The sequence below is a fragment of the Antennarius striatus genome, chromosome 11 (genome assembly GCF_040054535.1).
Source record: "Antennarius striatus isolate MH-2024 chromosome 11, ASM4005453v1, whole genome shotgun sequence".
NCBI lineage: Eukaryota > Metazoa > Chordata > Actinopteri > Lophiiformes > Antennariidae > Antennarius > Antennarius striatus.
This window is the reverse complement of record NC_090786.1, coordinates 19,850,573-19,867,460: the sequence shown is the minus strand read 5'-3', so window position 1 is coordinate 19,867,460 and position 16,888 is coordinate 19,850,573. Positions and strand designations below refer to the sequence as shown.

Genomic DNA, 16,888 nt, shown 5'->3' with positions numbered 1-16,888 from the left:
CTGGTGAATGTGGTCCTCCAAAAAGAGAATAAGTTTGATGTTTTGATGCATTAAATTTAATGAGTCTGCAACCTTTTCTATTAAATGAGCACATAATAATCCCACATTAATCGTGATTTTGTCATCGGTATGTGATTACATAATGATATCCGGTTGTCGCCTCTGGTATTCTTCTCATGTTGTGAAACCAAATGACTGTAACTATGAGTAAGAGCTCAAATAATGCTGACTTGATTAAACACGCTCAAAAGAGGTGAACACGTGTGACAGCATGTTTGGAAGAACTGGAAAAACAGTTCCCAATTTTGACAAGTAGTGCTGTGTATTTCCACAGTCAGTAGTCAGTAGTATTTTCTTTTAAAGAGCTCAGACCTTTGCTGTTATAAACTCGTGGATATATTTTACTATTGAACATGCAGTGAGAATAAGAAATCCAGTCTTTAGTCATTGCTAGGCAACTTTGTGCATCTACCAGCAATCGTTGAAGACCAAAACAGTAGCAAAATGTTGGGTTGTTGATAATGACGGTGATAATTATTGCACAATATCAAAAATTGTTTTCTACATCTCAGTTAGACTAAACATACATGTTATCATCTAACATATATCTTATCAGCATGTTTCTGAAAGGTTTGAAGTGACAGTATTTTTACATATGGTTTTAAAACTGGAAAAGGTTGATATCACATAAACTCTTTTATATAACTGCAAGTACAGTTTTATGGAAAATCACTAACCTTTATTGTACTTCGTCTCGATAGGAAGACCACATAAATCTGCATTCCATGTTGGCCGCCCTTTGATAATTAGCATCTCATCACCATTTTCTGACTTTTTAATAACTGGAAGTGTTAAGGCCTCAAAATTTCCACAATGAATAAAAATAACGATGAAATCAAGTTAGGAGTACAGCGTCACTTAGTGGTTAAAAACTGCACTGCAAGAAAATGCAGCACTAACTAGTGTGGGGATTTACCCAACAGATGGCAGACTGTCTGTACTTAAGAGATGTTGCAGCATCAATCTCTCTTTCTTCCTTCTGTTTTTTCCGTTCTCTCCCAGTCTTTCTGTCCTGGTGAAACCTCCTCTTCCTCATCTGATGGTTTGGGGATGATACAGGACTCACAACGACAGCGTAAACTTGTAATGCACCTCTCTGAGCTTTTGTGTGAGACTTGTGACATTGTGTCATATGCTACCTTCACACCGCCAGTCAGATATGATCAAACCTTTGATTATTACCAAAAAACAATAGTTATTAAATCATACAATGTGGCTGCAGGATTGCAGTTTGACTTGCTCTTGTTAAGGTCATTTAGACTCCCAGGGGTCTCATTTTTTAAACAAACTCATGTTCAGCTTTGATTTTGAGTTAGATTTAATTGAAAATGCACATGCACAGAGGCACTAACTAAAAAATAATTTTAAATAAGAATAATCTTAAATCTAATCTATGTAAGGATTTGACTGATTTAGACACAAATGCCGGTGGTAAACTTTGTGTAAGATTTATGAACCATGTGAAAGGACTGATCAGTTAAATGTGTATGGAGATATTTCTTTTTATTAATATCACCACTGCAATGTTGTCCTGCCATAACACTCCAGCTACAAACCTGGAACACATAGGTTATCACTACACCTAGATTTACACCTAACTTTTTTTACTTTGTAGGCAAGGAACACATAACAATAACAAAAACCAATACAGTCACATACTCCAACATCCCGTGACACCCCTGAATTCAAAATTTTACCCTGACCTACTTACATAGGTCAAAGATCAAAGAACTAGCTTTGATCTACGGTCTTACTCACACTGGCCTTTTCCCTTGTCTTTCTATCTTATCCAGTTCATGAGTGTACAAAAGTTTAAATTTGACCTTGAAATCATTTTCGCAAGGTCAAGGTCATCATCTCATGTTCATCCCCTTTGCCGTCCAAGTAATGTGCTTTTTGTTTCATCTTTCTATTTGCAACGGTTGCGAAGATATTTGGTGGACTAACTAACGGACTAACGGACGGACACACAAACACTGACAATTACAATACATCACCGCTTGTAACGGATCTTGTAACTAGAACGAATGCAGTCACAGAATGCAACATCCCACGACACCCCTGAATTCAAAATTTTACCCCGCCTACTTGCATAGGTCAAAGATAAAAGCTAGTGCTCTGACCAACTGTCATTGATCAAACCACTACCTTTGACCTATGGACTTACACTGGTCTTCTCCCTCGCCTTTCTATCCAATCTGGTTCCTGATAGATAGATAGATAGATAGATAGATAGATAGATAGATAGATAGATAGATAGATAGATAGATAGATAGATAGATAGATAGATAGATAGATAGATAGATAGATAGATAGATAGATAGATAGATAGATAGATAGATAGATAGATAGATAGATAGATAGATACGTTATTAATCCCGGAGGAAATTGTATAAGTGTACAAATGAGTGTACAAAAGTCCAAATTTGACCTTGACCTACATTTTTCAAGGTCATCATCTCATTTTCATCCCCTTTGCCTTCAGTTTCACCAGCACTGAGGAAGAGTTACATCATCGCGTCAGCCAATCATCTTTTCTGGAGGAAGAGTGGTCAAACACACAAACACAATCCATGGAAAACACACAGGAGTGGAAACAAGCAGGTAACCAATGATTTACAAAGCAGGACACAAACACACACAACAGACTAAATCCTCTCCACCAGTGAACTGACTACACAGCAGATGAAAGCACATTCTAAATGTTCAGCGTTTGCCCCGAAAAAGATGAATGTATTCAGCTTCTATAGAAACGTTCACCTAAAAGCGTGGTAATCCCAGAGCCATCCAAACGGCGATGTCCAAACCTCCACTTCACATATTTTCAAGTCTGACTGTAACTATTTATTCTAAGCACTAACTCTAGCGTTCTTTTGTGGGAATATATTCAGGAACAATCAGACAAACCATTTTCACACCCTCCCAAACTCAATCAGATCCCCGCTGAAATTCAGTGTAACAAAGAGATCATTATAAAACAGGAGGAAGTGACTTCAGATTCTGATATCCATGCACTGATTTTATACAGATCATATGAGTTTGTTAATATATACCTTACATGTACCTTACACAACTGGCATATCCTAAGACGTGCCCCCACCTTGAAGGAGATTTCCAGGTTTTCTCCTAGTTTTCTACGACAAACAAGCCCCCCATCATAAAGGACAGATTTACACAATGGGAGTGCTTTGATATTGGGCACACACAAAAACAGAGTGGCAGAATACAGATATATCATTAAACCAAATACTGTGCTTCATCCTACCGCACTTCACCTTCCTTTGTGTTGCATTAGCAATGATAACCTGCTGAAAGAAGAGGTGTTGAGCCGTCTATCAGAACAGGGTGATCGTCTGAATTAATGATGCCAAAGAGACTTACTGAATTTTTGAAGTCACTGCTTTTGGTGAATCCAAGCCTGCAGACAGATTTTAGACCATTTCTGTAACTTGTTGTTAATGTAATCAGGAAGTGTTGGGCTATTCGAGAAGAAGTTGGTTTACATAAAATTAAACTAATTCGCTTCACGTGAGAAAGAAGGCCACTTGTTTGAACTGTTGCAGATATTAGAGGACTGAATCGCACTCGAGCGATACTGATAGGCCCACAGTACTAGAAATATGAATGCACTTTTGTTACTTGTAATTAAATTAAAATGTAAATATTGTAATATGTCTTATGTTTCCTATATCATAACGTATATATCTATTGTATAGCTACACTTATACGCTTCTTTAAAATCACATATTGACGAAGGGTTGAAACCCACCAGTCTTTACTTGAGGCACTGTGTATTTTTATGGCTTTTAAATGCTCTAATTATTATAAGACAACTAAACTATTAACTAAATATTTGACCAAAAAACCAGCCCTGAAACCAGCCGAGAGGCTTTTCAGTTTCTTAAACTGAACATTTTGTAACTTTTTTGCACACCTTCTCTTTCATTTACCTGGAGTTTTACAGATTCACACCCATGAGCACCCAGTAAATCTCGTTGTTATAGCCAGTCGTCTAGTAACTATTGTTGAAGATTTCAAAATTCATGTAGACAAAGAAAATTAGTTTATACACAGCATTCATATCACTAATGGAGCCCGTTGGCTTCTTTTAGGTCTGACATAAACCCACTCACTGTTTTAATCACACCCTTGAGCTTGTTTTGACATTTGGTAATGAAACCAGAAATTCTTTTCAGAACCGCTCTTCTGCTAGACCATTATTTCCTAATAGTTGAATTTGTATCCGTCAGTTACAAGCCACTATTAAAAAAATCTACATAATAGACCTATCAACCTATCCACTGATGCTGTGGCACATTAACAGAAGTGATGCCATCAGCACTGAATTCATGTCTGACTATAATAGAGGACTCTTTCACTGACTTTAACCCCTCACACACATATCATTTTGTTGATCGTGCTGCAGGCTTACTCAGAACAACTTCAGACTCTATTGTCTTTTACAACGGAAGAGACTCAAACACATATTAGTTCCATAGTATAACCCTCAAACCCACAATCTACAGCAAATCCATCAGAAACTGATGGATTCGTACTAAACTGGAAGAGTTTCAGTTATCCTGATAAGACAGCCGTCATAACCTGTGAGAGTGTCTTCCACAATGAGAAAAAGAACAACCCCCGTTTTCACTCCCACTGACCCTCAATGAGTAACTTCTACTAACTCTTTATCTATACTATCTGTCTGAGAGGTCCCATCCCAATTGACCTCAGACATGATCTTCAACATATTGTGTGCCACAGTCCTTTAAACTGGCTGTCAAACAGCCTTTTGATCCAGAGGTCTCAGCGGACTACAGAACGAGTAAAACCAGCCACTAGTCAATCTTGTGATTTGTTTTACATATCAATATCTTCAATATCTTGTTTGAATACATCATCACACTGAGTCACTACCAGTTGAAATTATAAAAGACTAGTCTCTGTACTCATCTCATTAGATCTTAGTGCTGCGTTTGACTCCACAGACCATCAGATTCGACTACAAAGACGTTTACTAATATCACTACAGTACTGGAAGATCTTGGATCGATTATTGTAAATCGCTTATCAATGTCTCAAAGGAATATTAATAGATGACTTATTGGTCCAGGTTCATGCACAGAGCAGTGGGGGCCTCGAGGTGGCGCCATTATCCGTACAAAAATCATTACCGGTAGTTTGTAACCTCTATATAAAAAATGACAGGCCATTGTAATCCATTACAACAGACGTCTGAATTAGTCTTCATTCATTTTAAAGATCATACATTTTGAGGCTGCAGTTTCTAGTTGTGGTTTTCGGATCAATTGAATTGAGTGGTTGTTCATCTGTCACGTGGTTCCGTGACGCACTCTCAACGTGTCCGGAGCCTCATGCCTTTAAGTCCGTTGGGATAGGCTCCAGCAACCCCCGTGACCCCTGTGAATGAAAGAAGACATAGGTAAGGTAAGAGCAGTTGTTAGAGCATGATGCAGTTAAATCTGAAATCTGTAAATTGATTTCACATTTTTGGAACAAGGCTGAAAGAGAAAAATTGTACAACACCAATTGGGAACTGTTCAAATTTGAAGCAGGTAAATTCTTAAGAAGATATGGGTCGTTAATTTCTAAATCTAAAAGAGCAGAGGAAGAAGAAGTTATAACAAAAATCACCTAATTCTTTCAAAGACCCCCTGATGAAATCACTGAAGAGGATAGACTTAAGTTTTTAGACCTTCAAAAAAAAATTAGATGACATTTATCGTCGCAAGGCGGAAGGTGCATTTATTAGATCCAGGAAGAGATGGTTAGAAGAAGGGGAACAAAATTCAGCGAATTTGTTTAGGCTTGAAAAACTGCGTGCTAAAACCAACTCCATCCATCAATTGAATATAAATGGCATCATAACTGACGATGCTAAACTAAACCCAAACTATTGCTGTAATTTTTATAGCAACCTTTATAGCTCACAGTACAACCAAGAGCATGCCTCGTTATTTTTAGACTCAATTAAAGACTTAAGCATCCTCATACTGTGGATAAGGACTTTTGTGACACCTCTCTTACTGTAGAAGAAGTCTCTGATGCCATCGCTGCTCTTAAGAATAACAAATCACCAGGTATTGATGGTTTAACATCAGAATTTTACAAAGCCTTTTCAACACATTTAGCCCCTTTTCTTCTACAGGTTTTCTTAGAAAGTATAGGAAAAAATGCCCTTCCTCCTAGTCTCACTCAAGGTCTTATAACCTTAATTCCAAAATCTAAAAAAGATGTGCTGTCTCTCGATAATTGGAGACCTATCTGTTTACTCAACAATGACTACACAATTATTGCCCTTATTCTCGTCAAAAGAATTAAAGAGATCTTAGATACAATAATAGATGAGACTCAGTCGGGCTTTATGAGAAATAGACATATATCTAACAATATTAGACTTGTCCTAGACATCCTTGACTATTCTGAGTTGATTTCCGATGAAAGTTTTATCCTCTTCCTCAATTCCTATAAGGCCTTCGACACAATTGAACACCAATTCATCTTTCGTTGCTTAAAGAAGTTAGGTTTTGGTAAATTTTTTTGCACGGCTATTAAGACTCTGTATGCCAACGGCAACAGCTCAATCAAAATGAAAAATGGCACGACTCCAAGGTTTAACTTGAAACGAGGCATCCACCAGGGATGCCCCATCTCCCCCTACCTCTTCTTACTCTGTACTCAAATTCTCACAAACCATATCACTAACAGTGCAGTGCGAGGAATCTCTATAGCTGACAAAAATATTATTATAAGCCAACTGGCTGATGATACTACTCTCTTCCTAAAAAATGCTAACCAAGTCCCTGTTGCTCTTCATGTAATTACAGATTTCTCTAAGGCCTCTGGCCGATGCCTTAATCTGAATAAATGTGAGCTATTAGCTGTTAAAAACAGTAGCGCAAATTCCATTTGTAATATTCCTGTCAAAGAAGAAGTCACTTATTTAGGGCTCTTGATCTCTAAAAACCAGAACTTGAGATGTATTTTGAACTTTGACCCGATCATTCAAAAAACCAAAGTTAAACTAAATCAGTGGCTGCAGAGGGACCTGTCCCTTAAAGGCAGAGTCCTTCTCACTAAAGCTGAAGGTATTCCTCGGCTCACCTATGCAGCTCTCCCCATACATCTGGATAATAAAACTATCAAAAATATTGACCGTTTACTTTTTGATTTTATTTGGAAAAATCGTACGCATTATATTAAGAAAGGAGTTGTTATGAACGACTATGAACATGGGGGGCTTAACTTCCTATATTTTGCTACTCTTAATAATACATTTAAAATAAATTGGGCTCGACACTTTCTCAAAAATCCTGTCTCAATTTGGAACTTCATTCCTCAGTACATCTTCTCTCGCTTTGGTGGTTTAATTTTTATTCTCAGTTGTAATTATAATGTAAATAAACTTCCTGTAAAATTGTCAGCTTTTCACAGGAAAGTTTTTCTATCGTGGTCTCTAATCTATAAACATAACTTCTCGCCTCACAGGTACTTAATATGGAATAATAGAGACGTTCTTTTCAAGAATAAATCACTTTTTATGGACAGATGGGTTCAGAACAAAATTCTTCTGGTAAGTCAGCTGTTTAATGGAGAGGGACTTTTCCTTTCTTATAGAGAATTTTTATCTAAGTATGATTTTCCTGTTACTCCCAGGGAATTTACCATAGTGTTTGACGCTATCCCATCAGGTACTTTAATGCTTTTCAGAAATCTTCCCAATCCACCCCCCTCAATCTCCGCACCTAATCCAATTGATTCTCAAATAGGGAAAATTTGTTTTTCGACCTTTTCCCGTAATAATAACAGACATATACGTGCTCTATTCCAGAAAGATGTTGTTTCTGTTTCATATGATGTCTCATATTGGAATCGTTTTGTGAATGACATTGATTGGAACAAGGTTTGGATGATTCCACATAAATATCTCATCTACAATAAGATGAAGGAAGTTTCCTACAGAATTATTCATAAATACTATCCTGCAAATCACTACATGGTTAAATTCAAAAGGGACATAAATACAGACTGTTCTTTCGGTGTGGACTACCCAGGGACTGTGTTACGTCTATTTTGGCATTGCCCTTATACAAAAAAACTTTGGAAGGATTTCAGCAGATTCATTATAGACTATGTTTCCAAAGACGTTACTCTATCTTTGGAAAATGTTGTTTTGTGTTTTTACAAGTGCTCTAAGAAAGAGGAAAAGGCTTATTTTCTTAAAAATCTATTAATAATTTTGGCTAAATTTTGTATTCATAAATGTAAATTCAGCAACAAAAAACCTAATTTTATTCATTTTCTTAAAGATGTTGAACAATATATACAGCTTATTGACAGCTCTGACAACAAAAAAGCTGTGAAGACCTTAAACATATGTTCCGCTTTAGGTGTTTTTGTGTAATGTAAGGACATGTGGTCATACCCCCTGGCAACTCTTTTATATGTTCTCTGTTTGTATTGTATACTGTTTTTGTATACTATACAGAATTTTCTTCAATACATTATTTTATTTAAAAAAAAAAAAAAAAAGGGTAAGAGCAGATCAGATGAGATGAGATTAGATGAGATGGATGAGATGAGATGAGATAAAATAAGATAACCACGACCTATGACAATGGAAGATGTGGGTACTGAAGATGCATAAAAAAAGATAACATGAGACAAGACCAGATAATGTAAGATAAGATAAGATAAGACAATGTGGCCAGCCACATTTGGCCCGAGAGCATAAAAGGTCAGAGTGTTTAAAAATAAATAGGTCAAAAGTGTGCTTTGAGCAAAACGACATTTCCCACAATACAGTAATCAAGCCCATTGTAACTTTAATGACAAAAAAGTTAACAAAGTTTTAACATTGTTTTGAACAAAGTTAATGTCGTAACTGGTGTTTGATGTTTTCTTTATTCATGTGGATAGTTTGATCCTTGATTGATGGAGTTCTGTGGGTTTAATAACCTGAACAATTAAAATGATTTATGTTATAACAGAGAAACAAGCAAACATATTTTTTCAGTGCAACTGTAATGTTTGTAACATGAATAAGTAATACATTATTTAACATTAAGGAGTAGTTACATTTATTTTACATTACACTGACTAACATTTAGTTACTTTTATAGGTTACACCTGGCTCTTTGAAGGCAGCCATTATGCTGATGTGGCCTTCAGTGGGAATGAGTTGACACCCCTGATCTAGACCTTAAGTTTCTCCTTCAAGTGCAGGTACTGAGAAGCCACAAACTGCATCTTCCTGACGGCCAGCTGGGTATCTTCACGGGAAATCCCAAGATGCCAGACGGCCCGAACTGAATTTCCGAAGTATGGGTACATGAGGACTTGTATCCCCTGTCCCAGCGCCGCCTCCTCGCTGTCGCCAACCTCTGCCATGCGAGTGCAGAACTCAGTGGGACTTAAACCGGGCTCCCGTATGAAGAATCGCACGACGTTGGTCTCCACGGTAGCCATGTCCAAAGTGAACAGAGGCTGGCCAACGTTGAGCAGGGCTACGAAGAATGAAAACAAGAAGTTAACAGTCATAACTGTGGTAACAGTTAACCGTTTCCTTTTTAAAAACTGAACTGACCTTGAGCAAAGGTTTTGGCATTGCGGTGGTCCTCTTCCATCCTCCCAACGTTCTCCAGCAGAGACATTTTCCCAGCTGCTGCTAGCATGCCAATCTGTCCCATCCCCCCTCCCAGGGCTTTACGGCACCGCACCGCCCGGGATATGAAGTCTTTGGGTCCAGCTAGCATGGTTCCAACTGGCGCTCCTAAACCCTGTCCCACACCAAGAACTAAATTTAACTTCAGAAGGATTTTGTCTGTGTGGTCTTTGGTGGTCCTCACTTGTGTGTTCTGTAATCCCACCTTAGAGAGGGACACACTGACGGTGTCTGTGTGCTGCAGGATGGTGGATGGATGTACACCCTGAGCCACAGCGGCGTTCATCAGCCTCGCTCCGTCCATGTGAACAGACAGACCGAATTGATCTGCTAAAGCACGAACCTTCAAGATGAAACCAAAGCGAGCAGAAATAAAAGCTGTGACCAACGCTGAATTCTGCATTCTGATGCCGTAAGGCTTAGTAGCACTTTGAGATACGAGTTTGATTCCTTCCGTGATCGAGTTTGTAACCATTCTCTTCTTCTCTCAACATTGGTTGGTCACGAGTAGACATGCATACTTTACCTGTGATTAATTAACTATATATAAATTAAATAAATAATGATAAAATATAAAAAGAAACACAAAAGTCACAAGATCATATGAGCTGTGTCTTTACTCCATGGGTAACATGTGAGAAAGAACAAGACCTGGCCTCAGCTGATGATGTATCTGTCCACCAACTAGCGGAGGTTCCCAAAGAACAACTTGTAACTCGACTTTCCACTTGTATCTCAAACAAAAACATGGACAGAGTGAGAGCTTGTGTATCAAAAAACTTGTACGTCAAGTCGCTTGATCTCCATGTACTACTGTAGGAAACTCACACACCTCCTTCAGGAAGCTTAGAGGTAGCACACGGCCTCCAAGTACCGAGTGTGTGTTCTCCACACATATGAGACGTGAGCGGGGGAAATGGGGGTCAGGATACTCGTGGCGGATCTTGGATTCCAGCTGCTCCGGGTCAAACGTTCCATCGGCAAGGTTGTTAACTGTGGTGGTGTGAACACCGGCCAACTGTTTCAAGATCACACACACACACACACACACACACACACACACACACACACACACACACACACACACACACACACACACACACACACACACACACACACACACACACACACACACACACACACACATAGTGGATGCAGTGTGAAGATGGAGCAACAAGGTGCCAAGGTCCAGCTGGTGCCCTCACCTGAGCGGTCCCCCCCTGCTCATAGATATGTATATGGGACAGGTCTCCTAGAATGACCTCGTCGTCCCGCTCCCTGCAGTGCACCATCACTGCCAAATGAAACGCAGACAAAGCTGAGTATGCTGGTCTCGAGAGTACATCAGAGGATAATGAGCAGCTCACCTGCAATGAGGTTACTCATGGTCCCAGTGGGGACGAACAGTGCATCCTCCATCTGGAACATATCAGCTGCGATCTCCTGTAACTCTGCAAAAATTAGATGATTAGATATTTTACTGATGTGCTGTTTGCAAACGGTCACGTAACCACAGAATGAATCTCTCAGTGCAACAGGAAGTACAACAGTTCATCAGCAGGGGTCGGCAACCTGCAGCCCCGGAATGGCATGTGGTCCTTTCATCCTTATTATTTTTATCTCTATTGTTTTTTGTTGATTAAAATATACATCACAGTAATACCATTAACCAGGTCAAATCAGTATTTCTGCTGATATTTTTCAAATACACGAGAAGCTGCGCAATTCACGCTGATGCTTCTTGTGCATCCCTTTGGAGGCTGGGGACATCAAATCTGAATGGTAGATGTTCCAAGCTTCCATTGCTGAAGCTGTGGTCTCAAGGTCTTGGGTGCCTCGAGAGGCAGTAACTCTCAAACACCGGTGGTCAGGGAATCCGACCGACTGAAAAAGGAGGCTTTCACCCTCTGTCAACAACAGAGGGTGTTGGGGGAGTTTGGAAAGGCCATGGAGAAGGACTTTCGGACGGCACTAAAGATGTTCTGGAAGACTGTCCAACACCTCAGGAGGGAAAAGCAGGGGACCATCCAAGCTGTATACTGCAAGGATGGGACAATGTTGACCTCGACTGAGGAGGTTGTCGGTCGGTAGAAGGAACACTTTGAGGAACTCCTGAATCCAACATATCCCAACTGACCTGTCCTCTGTTGCAGAGGCAGAGCTGGAGGATGGTGGGGGACTCAAATCGATCCCTCTGGGCGAAGTCACCGAGATAGTTAAACAACTTCACGGTGGCAAAGCCCCGGGTGTTGATGAGATTCTCCTGGAAATGCTGATGGCTGTGGGTGTTGAAGGGCTGTCATGGACGACACGTCTCTTTAACATTGCGTGGAAGTCCGGGACAGTGCCGAAAGAGTGGCAGACTGGGGTGGTGGTTCCTCTTTTTAAAAAGGGGGACCAGAGGGGCATCACACTCCTCAGCCTCCCTGGGAAAGTTTACTCTGAGGTGCTGGAAAGGAGGGCCCGGCGTATTGTCAAACCTCAGATTGAGGAGGAACAATGTGGGTTCCGTCCTGGTCGTGGAACAACGGACCAGCTCTTTACTCTCACAGGTATCCTAGAGGGGACTTGGGAGTATGCCCATCCAGTCTACATGTGTTTTGTGGACTTGAAGAAGGTGTAAGATCGGGTCCCCAGGGACTTACTGTGGCAGGTACTGCGGGAGTATGGGGTGAGGGGGCCTCTCCTCAGGGCCATCCAATCCCTGTATGCACAAAATGAGAGCTGCCTTCAGGTTCTAGGCAGTAAGTCAGACTTGTTCCGAGTGGCTGTTGGCCTTCACCAGGGCTTCGCTTTGTCACCAATTCTGTTTGTTATTTTCAAAGACAGGCGTAGTCGTGGTGAGGAGGGGTTACAGTACGGTGGGCTGAGGATAACATCGCTGCTTTTTGCAGATGATGTGGTCCTGTTGAGTCATCAGCCTGTGACCTGCAGCGCTCACTGGTCCGGTTTGCAGCCAAGTGTGAAGCGGCAGATATGAGGATCCACACCTCCAACTCTTAGCCTATGGTTCTTAGCAGGAAGCTGATGGACTGCCTTCTCCGAGTGGGAAATGAAGTCTTTCCATAAGTGAAGGTGTTTAAGTATCTTGGGGTCTTGTTCACCAGTAAGGGAACAATGGAACGTGAGATTGGACGAGATAAGAAAGATGCCCGTGGGGAAATTACGTTACTACTGAGGTGTACTAGGCCACTTTAACCTCTACGGGGTTCCACCACTTAAAGGTGGGGGAAAAGACAAAAAAGAGGGCAAGAGAGAACGGTCAACAGGAAAGGGAGGGGGTTAGAAAAAAAAGCAGCTCTTCACCATACTTCCAACATGAAGTGTAATGGCTAAAAACAAATATTTGCACAGACATAACACCAATCACATAATGGGTATAAAGCAGGGACCGAATGTGTGTGCAAGCTATGTCTTAAGTCCAGTGTTTGTGCCTGTGTGTTCTGTGGGACGTCCTCAGTCAAGATGACAGGTGTCAGGGACGGGAGAGAACTCCGGTTTTGTTTTGCTCACACAGGTCCCAGCTATTGTCTCCTCAGGAGGTATTTCTCGTTATCAGCATGCCGACTGACAGCATGGTTGGTGAAAAAAATTAACGAGGCCAAGCAGTCCATAGGGAACGCTGCCATGAATATGGCTTGTATATAATGTCTTGTTTTAGTTTACATTCACATGTAAACCATATATTTTACTTCGGTCATGTTAACTTGTATGTTATTTAACTGCTAACTCTGTCAGTGTTCCCAAGTAACGTCACCACTAGCCCAAATGTTCTGTCATGTCATTTTGGCAAAATGCCACCAGCAAAGAAAAAGCTGAGACAGTAGCAGCACTTTGTTTTTGTTTTTTTAAAGAGTAACATCAGTGCGAGTAACGGTTACACAACACGTCTGTGTAGGTTCTCCTTATCCAGATAATGGTTATCCAAAGCTGTTTAAGTATTCAGTTCTGAAGAAGTCTCTTGGATGAGAGTCAAAACTTTTTCAAGAAACTTTCTTAAAGTCCAGTGGATTGCCTTAAACAGCTTTGGGTTACACAACACAAGGACAACACCTACTCGACCATTTATCAACATTATGTTAGATATTATGTGTAGCCTAATGACGTTTTATCAGGAGAATAATAGCATATAGAGTAGTGAGGCAGCTGAAGTAATGAAAAGTGGAGAGACTGAGGAAACTCAGGCGTGGTATTAAATTGATCAGTGAAATATGAATCAGTCTGTTATCACTTTTTAAACATGAAGAATTGTATTATGAGAATAACTGTAATTCAGTCAATGGAGAGATAGGAGAGGCAGCTGGAGCTTCAGGGTGTGAGGACAGGTTTGAAAAGGATATTATTTATTATATTAGATCCAGAGAGGAGAACAGGTGAGGACTAATGTCAAGTTGATTTTTTTAAAGACATTTATTCATTCATTCATTCATTCATTCATTCATTCATTCATTCATTCATTCATTTTCACAAGCGCTTCATGCACTGTCGCGGGGAGCTCATATACATTTAAATAATTATTTCTTCATTTCCACGGTACTTAAACGGTTTGGGTTTGGTTATGATTAGGTTATCAGCTGCACCTTGAACAACCCACTAGTCTTCCACACATTTATATGGTAAAATGCCCCATAATTCCTCCTCCATCCCCCCACCCGTCCCCACACACACTTCTGAGTGGAGAGATTGATGCTCCAGTGAGTTATTTTCAGTGCAGCTCACCATTGTTTAGCCTGAACTACTCATTTAGCAATAGTGCAAAAGCTGCAGGGATCGTTGGTGTTTGCCTGTAGAGGTGCGTAGACTATTTGGGCAAGTTGAAACCCTGGTCAGGTTGCTTTTGGTAGTCCCTGTTTCATCCTCTGAGACGGAGAAGTTTTAACACCGTCTGCAGGCTCAAAACTTGACTCCGGTCAACAATCACTTAAACAGTCTTAACCATGTTGCTGTCTGTCATGTTCATCAGGATAAACTTGATTTACTGGAAAAGAAGTCAGTTTCCAAGCAATTTGTGACTGCAAATGACAGGAGGAAAAACATTTTGGCTATTTTGCCTGGGCTAGGGGTTTCGAACCTTTTGTGTGCCACAACATGTTTGACACTGACAAAATCCTATGGCACGCAAATAATTGACAGGGCTGTAAAGTGACAGAACACTGAGTTGTCAGTTTGGCACTAAGCTTGTCTATTAGACATGGAAAGAATCACTTCTATTTAGTTTTGTTGGCCAAACTGCTGCACTGAACCACATGGAGTTGTTGAGAAGAACAAAGCTTGTTTATCGGACTCTTATCTTCGCTGGCCAAACTGCTGTATTAAGTTTCAAACTGAGTAAGCCTATTTACCAGCTGTTTTTTACTTAAGGTTTGGTAGGAGGCATAACAATGAGTATAATAATATAATATTACAACTCTTGTGTTTTTTGCCATAAAGTTGTTACTTAAAGAACCAGTTCAATTGAGACTCAACCTAAGTAAATGCATTTTTGTCCAATATCAAATGGATTTTGATAAATAAAGCATGTTAAACAGTGCACCTGTGAGTGCTACTAAATGTGTCTTGTGGTTCTGAAATATTTAGCTTGCTATTACCAGTGCTGCCACCTGAAAAAGTAAGCGTACAGCCCTAGAATGACATAATTATTACGCTTTGATGAAAGACTCAAGCCATTTTGTTCAAGAGGAAGAGGGAGAAGTGTTTTTTTCTGGATGGTATGCCCACATCTTATGATCATAAAACATATAGATACATACATTACTCAAATATCGGCGAGCACAACACTGTTTTGTCAAGAAACATTTGAAGAAAGAACGTAAAAGATCACAGCATTTTGTGAATGTTTTGCAGTCTAGCTCATTTATGACATTACACAATGGGTTAAGAATGGTGCTCATCAGTCAGACACTACAGCAGTCAGTAAAGGGAACATGTTGTGTTAGAACCTGCTTTCTTTGAACAGCTGTTAGGGTTAAGTTTCATCCACTCGTGGCGAAATACTGCAGGCTTTTACCGTTTACTGTGGGGTCTTCTCCCTCCACATCATCTCCCACCTCAGCCTCCACCATGGCTTTACGCATCTCCACCCCGGGCTTGGTCATTGCATCGGTACGGAGGTCCACTCGTGTCCACGTCGCGCCATCTGGCCCGGTGTTACTGGGTTTAAAGGTCTTGTGGTACCACCGCGTGGAGCTCCGTCCCATCATGACCCCACCTGAGTCACATGAATTGATCAGTTTGCCCGAAGTTTCGATTCCATGGTTGAAAAGTTTATACAAAACCCTGCCTGGGAATGTTTTCACAGACATGATCATTAAAGATGGGTCTGACAGTTCCAATGCTTCGGAGTGTGTGTCAAGCCATCCAACAAGTTTCTTACTAAGGGTGTGTCGAAGCGTGTTCCTCATTGGTGAGTGACTTCACAGAGAAGACCCACACTCTCCGGTCCTCACATACCTCGACAGGACGTTTGTTTATTCCTGAAACATTCCTGCTTGAGGCTGAATGTAACAGAATGTGACATTGATTTGATTTCTAAATAAAAAAAATAAAAAAAATAAACTTAAAAAATTATTTACCTCAAAAAGTGTGCAATTTGTAAGTTGCAACCTCCAAGCAAGAAAAAATAAATATATAATTAATAATAAAATAATAAACACATAGCGTTATAACAAATATAAAGTAACATATAACAGATTTAAAAAATACCTCAATAAAATATACCTTAAGATTCATGAGTTTTATGTTCATAAGCACAGCAAAAAGGTAGTCATACTACGCAATTAAATTATATTTCAGTTCAGTCTCCCTAAAAAGACAAAATAAAAATAAATAGGAAAACAATCATAAAAACAACTTTAAACGATTAAACAAACAGTTCAAGTACTTCATTTCAATAAAACAAGTCAGAAAACAACACAGTAAAACATAGCAAAATAAAACCGTTATCGCTACTATTAATCTTTGGAAAAAAGAACCTTACCTTGGTTTTCAAATTACCGTAATCGAATTGAGAAATATTCACGCTCTGTCACGCTCCGTATCTACCACCAGGTGTCGCTGTACTTTTAGTGCGCACTAAAATATCTGCCGTAGATGTGGTGAAAACTCGGAAGCAAATCTTGAATGTAAAGTCACCATGTTCTGTTT

The 16,888-nt window shown here is 39.9% G+C and overlaps 1 protein-coding gene across 3 annotated transcripts; it reads right to left on the bottom strand.

Annotated features, from left to right (window-relative positions):
- Nucleotides 1-8,753: 8,753 nt before the first annotated feature.
- Nucleotides 8,754-16,839, bottom strand: LOC137603291 (uncharacterized). Of its 3 annotated transcripts, XM_068326551.1 has the most exons (9): nt 16,722-16,817; nt 16,119-16,273; nt 15,753-15,953; nt 11,113-11,196; nt 10,951-11,039; nt 10,578-10,763; nt 9,951-10,088; nt 9,668-9,860; nt 8,754-9,587 (listed from the first exon to the last, which is right to left on the bottom strand). In XM_068326551.1, exons 2-9 carry the CDS (start codon nt 16,144-16,146, stop codon nt 9,277-9,279), a joined length of 1,230 nt encoding a protein of 409 aa, XP_068182652.1. In that variant the 5' UTR covers nt 16,147-16,273; nt 16,722-16,817; the 3' UTR covers nt 8,754-9,276. The 3 variants fall into 3 exon arrangements, with proteins under 3 accessions (XP_068182652.1, XP_068182653.1, XP_068182651.1); XM_068326552.1 differs by lacking the exon at nt 16,119-16,273 and having other exon boundaries at nt 16,722-16,839; XM_068326550.1 differs by having other exon boundaries at nt 15,753-16,273.
- Between the last annotated feature and the right edge of the window lie 49 nt (nt 16,840-16,888).